The 6,655-nt window shown below is 41.3% G+C and overlaps 1 protein-coding gene across 1 annotated transcript in view; it reads left to right on the top strand.

The window, feature by feature from the left end:
- LOC123145929 (DNA replication licensing factor MCM5) overlaps nucleotides 1-5,025 on the top strand; it is a gene marked incomplete in the record, with an annotated part of 5,532 nt that extends 507 nt beyond the window's left edge. Inside the window, 18 exon segments of the mRNA XM_044565446.1 lie at nucleotides 72-186; nucleotides 311-454; nucleotides 540-719; nucleotides 821-919; nucleotides 1,040-1,173; nucleotides 1,250-1,355; nucleotides 1,437-1,571; nucleotides 1,673-1,750; nucleotides 2,221-2,325; nucleotides 2,410-2,501; nucleotides 2,614-2,746; nucleotides 2,854-2,949; nucleotides 3,022-3,119; nucleotides 3,196-3,286; nucleotides 3,932-4,041; nucleotides 4,253-4,382; nucleotides 4,467-4,568; nucleotides 4,681-5,025. Coding sequence (XP_044421381.1) covers nucleotides 72-186; nucleotides 311-454; nucleotides 540-719; nucleotides 821-919; nucleotides 1,040-1,173; nucleotides 1,250-1,355; nucleotides 1,437-1,571; nucleotides 1,673-1,750; nucleotides 2,221-2,325; nucleotides 2,410-2,501; nucleotides 2,614-2,746; nucleotides 2,854-2,949; nucleotides 3,022-3,119; nucleotides 3,196-3,286; nucleotides 3,932-4,041; nucleotides 4,253-4,382; nucleotides 4,467-4,568; nucleotides 4,681-4,764 — 2,032 coding nt within the window.
- Between the last annotated feature and the right edge of the window lie 1,630 nt (nucleotides 5,026-6,655).

Below are 6,655 nucleotides of genomic sequence, written 5' to 3'. Positions count from 1 at the left end.
TTCCTCGCCAGATCTGGCGCCGTTGTCGAATCGGGCTAGGCTGACCCGTGTACGCGTTTCCCTGTTTCCAGCGAGAGCCTCGTGCACAACCGCGACCATGTCACCGTCGCCATCGAGGACCTCGACGCCTTCGACGCCGAGCTCGCCGACAGGATCCGCAAGGCGCCCGCGGATTACCTGCCGCTGGTGCGTTCCCCTCTCTGAACTGTCTTTTTTTTGGTCTGACGGGCTATCTGAAACTATGCCATGTCTGTCTTTTATCTGTTGACTCAGAGCTCTGTTTAACTCTTCGTGTGGTGGGTTTCTGCAGTTCGAGACGGCCGGGTCCGAGGTTCTCGCCAGCCTACGGTCGAAGGTCGCCGGCGAGACCGGGGAAATGGAGGAGCCCGTCACCGGCGATGTGCAGATCTTCCTGTCCTCCAAGGAGAATTGCGTCTCCATGAGATCTATTGGGGTCAGTTCTGAACCCAATTCTACATATTAGCCAATTCCAGAGAGTTTTAGGAGCTTAATTTTGATAACCAACATAAAAATTACAGGCCGATTACATGTCGAAACTGGTGAAGATTGCGGGTATTGCAATTGCCGCATCGAGGGTGAAGGCCAAGGCCACTCATGTGACACTGCTCTGCAAGAACTGCAGGAGTGTGAGGACTGTGCCGTGCAGGCCAGGCCTCGGTGGGGCTATTGTCCCACGATCCTGTGATCATGTTCCTCAGGTATATTTCTCAGTAACCGTATTCAATCATTGCCCTGCTGTTTAGTTTTTGTATTGTTAATGGTGGTGGTACTGATGGATCTGATTGTTTCGTTTCCTTAGCCTGGAGAAGAGCCTTGCCCCCTGGACCCCTGGATTGCAGTCCCTGACAAGAGCAAGTATGTGGATCTACAGACTCTCAAATTGCAGGAAAATCCCGAGGTTAGTATTAGGCTTCCTGCAGAACTGTTGAGTTGCAGTAATCCACTTTTATGTGATGTTCACTTGCCAACTACTGTAACATGACTGTAATCCTTAATGTTTGTTAACATCATCTTCCAGGATGTTCCAACCGGTGAGCTTCCAAGGAATGTGCTGCTTTCTGTAGATAGACATCTTGTCCAGACAATTGTTCCAGGGACTAGATTAACTGTGATTGGCATCTACAGTGTATTCCAAGCATCCGGGACGAACAAGTATGTTTCAGAACTGAGTTTTTGTTGTTAGCTAGGCTGGTTACATGGCTGATGCTGCTGTACATTCATTTTGCAGCCAGAAAGGTGCTGTTGGAGTTAAACAGCCCTACATTAGAATCGTTGGGTTAGAGCAGTCTCGAGATGACAACACAAATGGCCCCTCACATTTCACACTCGATGAGGTAGTTTAATTTTTACTGTTTTCATTAATCATGGGAGTTGCACTTTTTTCCTGTAATGTTAACTTTCTTGTTGGGTTGCAGGAAATGGAATTCAAAGAATTTGCACAGAGGCCAGATGCATATGCCAAGATTTGTTCAATGATAGGCCCTTCAATTTATGGTCATGGTGACGTCAAGAAAGCTATTGCTTGCCTTCTGTTTGGGGGATCAAAAAAGGTATTTGATATTATCAGCCTCTGATATGCATTGCAAATTAATCTGTATTCTGTAGCTAATCGTGAGTGCTCCCATGCTGTTTGAACTATTGTCTACTACAGAGGCTACCAGATGGTGTCCGTTTGAGAGGGGACATTCATGCCTTGCTTTTGGGTGATCCATCCACAGCAAAATCCCAGGCAAGTGCTGTTTTAAGTTATCACAGCATTTAGTTTGTTCGCAAATAACATGACAATATAGGTCATATCAGTCTTGTCAACTCCCTGGAGTTGTTGAAATTTGTAAGCGATTACTGATTTCGCTTGCTGGAATATTTGGAAGGAGAGAAACATAATCTAGTTTGATTCCTCGAACTAGCAAGTACTAGCTTTCAAGTCAGTCAACTTTCAGGGATTAAGCTCCTGCTCTCCTTTTGCTGTTGCATGTGTCAGTATATTATACTTATGTACTCAGTACTCAACCTTTTATTGTATGCATTATGCAGAAGTGCTACCCTTTCACTAAAAAATGTCACGGCTTGCACTCTGAATTCATGTGATACTCTAGTTTAGTTAACATAATTTGCCAAAATTAATTGTTTCTGGTTTTTACACTATTATAAAGACCAATGATTTCTGAGTGAGTGACATGCATTTCTACATTTTTACAGTTTCTGAAGTTTGTAGAGAAGACAGCACCAATTGCAGTCTATACCTCTGGAAAAGGTTCATCTGCAGCTGGTCTTACAGCATCTGTAACCCGGGATAGTAACTCGGTATGCTTGTCTAAATCAAATTACTTATTCTGTTGCTCCCAAGTTTTTGTTCTGTGTGTAAAAGACTATTCTTTTCCTGCACAGCGTGAATTTTATTTGGAAGGAGGAGCCATGGTATTGGCTGATGGTGGAGTAGTTTGTATTGATGAATTTGACAAAATGAGGCCTGAAGACAGGTAAAATTTAACCAATTCTTAGTCAAAACTAGAATATAACAGTCTTTACCTGTTTATTTTGTACCCTCTCTCATACTCATTTTAATCTGTTTTGTTATTCTTGTGGTTCCAGAGTTGCAATTCATGAAGCCATGGAGCAGCAGACCATATCTATTGCCAAGGCTGGCATTACAACAGTACTCAATTCAAGGACCTCAGTTCTTGCAGCTGCCAATCCAATTTCAGGGCGTTATGATGACCTTAAGGTTAGTCAATCTGTTTTTTTCTCATTGTCTTGCCTACTATTTCGATTTTAAAATGAATATACTATTCTAGTGCTAAGTTTGATAAACTGTCTTCTTCTGTTCATCAGACTGCACAAGATAACATAGACCTGCAGACAACAATCCTTTCTCGATTTGATCTAATCTTCATAGTTAAAGATGTCAGAATGTATGAGCAAGATAAGGTATGCATCAATTTCTTTCTTCAGATACTTGTAATTTTTTAAGTTCAAAGACTAAATGAACTTCAAATGCAGCGAATAGCAAACCACATCATTAAGGTGCATGCCAGTGGTGCTGCAACTCAAGTAAACAGGAATGCAGATACCAATGAAGGAGAGAATTGGCTGAAAAGGTGTGGTTGGGTTTTCATATTATGTTTCATTCAATTTGTCAAACTTCATCATATTCACAATCTTACAAATATGCAGGTATGTTGAGTACTGCCGCAACACATGTAGACCACGACTCTCAGAAAAAGCAGCAGAGATGCTGCAGAACAAATATGTTGAGATCAGACAGGTATGTCTATGCAGAATTTCACCTTGGCACCTGGTTACATAATGAGTCAGCTTAAAGTTCATGAGAACATATCTGTTATTTGGACTTGCTATTTCCTTGTTTGGAAGCCTTTGAAAGTTAAGAGGAAGGTCCAAATATTTTTCCATCTGAAATGATGAAAGTTAGCCAAATCTTATTATAACATGCTCCTCTACATATAAGCTTTATCTGTGCCTTTGGTGAAGATTTCTTCTTTGCCAGGCACAAGAGAAGACATGTAGAGTTGAAGTTTGCGTTAATGATGATAAAATAGAGATTGGGAACTTACTGATCAGAAGCTCGAACGGACCTGATAAACTGTTGCTGTAAACTGCGATTTTATTCATATTTTGTCTTGTCTTGGTGATTACTGTGTACATGTGTTTTGCTACTGCGTGAGTTTGAGCTTCTCCATGTTTATGTTTGCTGTTCCAAAGGATGGTGATTTAGTTCTGGCTGGATTTCTGCCACTACATCTTTTTCTGAATAATTCTCTGCATCTGCTTTCTGAAAATCTCAAGACCTTTTTTATGATAGTTTCATGGTGATTGTCACAATCAATTTTTTTAAGACGATAGTTATCATTTTTGTACGAGACATTTACCTATTTGTTTTATCATTATGCAGAAAATGAGACAACAATCCCATGAGACAGGAAGAGCTGCAGCCATACCCATCACTGTGAGGCAGCTTGAAGCTATTATACGGTTGAGCGAATCTCTTGCAAAGATGAGATTGTAAGTGCAATCTGATCACATGCTAATTATTCCACAAACATTGTTTTGCCACTTGCTTGATTCTGGTACATTTAGAAGATCTTTATGTATTTAACATCATGACTTCTGGTACATTTAGAAGATCTTTATGTATTTAACATCATGACTTGTGGCTTTAGTTCTGACAAACAAGTATCATGGCATTCCTTGCTGACATGTGAGTGGTTCTCAGGACTAGTGTGGCTACGCCAGAGCACATCGAAGAGGCATTTAGACTGTTCAACGTCTCCACCGTGGACGCCGCAAGATCCGGAATCAACGAGCATCTGAACTTGTCACCGGAGATCGCAAACGAAATCAAGGTCAGTCTATTGCATCCAAAACTAAAACCCAGCGTTTTCAACCTTTTGCATCTGCTGAGTTTCTCGTTCACTTCATCCCAACAGCAAGCGGAAGCGCAGATAAAGAGAAGGATGGGAATCGGGAGCCACATATCCGAACGTCGGCTGCTCGATGAACTGAACCGGATGGGGTTGAATGAATCCATTGTAAGCATCCTGTCATCCTACACATCAGATTTTTCTCACATACAAAATGTCATGCATAAAAATAATCTGTAACCACTCGGTTTCTCACCATGCTTTACCTTTGCTGCTTCAGGTGAGAAGAGCCCTTGTGATCATGCACCAGAGGGACGAAGTGGAGTACAAGAGGGAGCGCCATGTGATTGTCCGCAAGGCTTGAGCTGAACCGAAATGATGGAACTACCATGGAAACCCTCTGGCCATCTGATGTGTGTGTATAAGTAGTGCTGACACTGCAGCCTGTTTCCTGAGGAAATTTGTTGCGTCGTTGAAATTGAGTTGTAGTTGTACTACTTTAAGCTGTAGCTGTAGCCCTAAATTATCTTGTGTCGAACTGAAGATGTACCACAGTAAGTTCATTCATGATTGCAACATTTGGGCGTTCTGCAGCTGAGCAGAGTTAATGCCTAGGAAACCGAAACTTGTGCTTTGCCCTGTGTTGTTCCGCTGTCAGCATTTCGCCTGTGATCTGCAAAAAACTAACATAAGTTGCCTGATTTTTTTTAATCTTGCTTATGCTTTAATTTAAACCACATCTTCAAGTCACTACACATTGGTATATAGTCCGTAAACTAGAAGTTGTAGTGACGTTTAAATATTGCTGCACGGCTTCAAAGAGTCGAGTTGTAGGCTAGTAATGCTGAATCGGTGAGTCTATCAAAAGCAAAAATGATTAGCCTGAAAATGGGCAGTGCTGTTTGATGCTAATGACTTTGAACAAGGCATGCTTTTTAAGGGAGCAGAATTCTAGCTTATGCCAAGTGTCCTCTAAAAATGTAACTTAGCTGCCATGCTGGTCCTTTTGGTGTGGGTGAAGATCTTGAATTTGAGACTTTCTATGCCAAATTGTTTTTTTAATGATGCTTGCTCATGATCAGCCTCATGAAAACCTTATATTCCCAGAGAAGGTTTGTCGCAAAGCTATGAGAAAATCTTGTGATCCCCATAGCTGGCTGGAGAAGGTTTGTTGCAAACTAGGAGAAAACCTTGTGACCCGCCTAGCTGGCTGGCCAGTCTTGCCAGTCCTTGTAGTTTTTATTTATTAGTAATGTACATAATCTAATGAAAAATATGCATTAGCCAATAGGTTAATTCACCTACTATTTCCTCTAAAAATGAAACCGTGTGGAAAATGTAAAACACTTTTTAATGGAACTTTTTGTTTTAGTTGGTCGTATGTGTTTTGCTTGGTGGGCTATGGAGTCCATGAAAACTATGCCTTGGACAACTTTCTTGTGCCACTTTGATGAGCAATGAAAACAACAAAGCAATGCACCAATTCATCGACGCAACCATTATGCACAATACAACCTCCTCAACTTGTAATGAATTTTGAGGACTAGTTCAACCAACAGGTAAGCAACAGAATAAACAGAAACAACATGCACACGTGGCTAAAAAAATTTAACGTGGAAAAACCTAGGAGTAAAAAAAACACAACCATGTATAGAGTTTTCCTTAGTATCTCTAGACAGAGAAGCCACATCACCCCGCTTGGCACCCAAATTGTATATGTACCATTGCAAGGTGATGTGACAACACACTCAACATGTTGCCTGCCAGGAACAACAACTATTACTACGAGAGGCAAGATTTCAGCAAATAGTGGTAAACAAAACTTTTGTTCCTTTCTATATTTCATCAGCTACTATCGAACGGCTGAGCCAGACAACATAAAAGTTTCTAGACAAATAAGCACAATAGTTCCTCAGATACCCTCAAAATTTCAACTTAATCGAACATCGTTTGCCTACCCAATTTATTCGTCTCCAAAAACTATTATGTGCTTAAACTTTAGCAGACTAAACCGACAAACCCGCTCTGAAATTTGATGTTCCACTGACACAATCCTCAAACCAGCTAACCAGGTTGAAGTACTCAAAGTAAGGGACCGACTCATCAAGTTTGGTGTTGATCCAAGCACGTGTGAGCCTTCGATAACCACCTTGAAAACTGTCTAGTCAGATACATCAAATTTGGTCAGAATCACCTCTCATTCTTTCTCTCTTCTCATGAGTAGTGTTGTTGTTTGCGTGCTCTCTCACTCTCAC

This window comes from Triticum aestivum, chromosome 6D, assembly GCF_018294505.1.
Source record: "Triticum aestivum cultivar Chinese Spring chromosome 6D, IWGSC CS RefSeq v2.1, whole genome shotgun sequence".
In the NCBI taxonomy this organism is placed as follows: domain Eukaryota; kingdom Viridiplantae; phylum Streptophyta; class Magnoliopsida; order Poales; family Poaceae; genus Triticum; species Triticum aestivum.
This window is presented reverse-complemented; position numbering and strand designations above follow the sequence as displayed.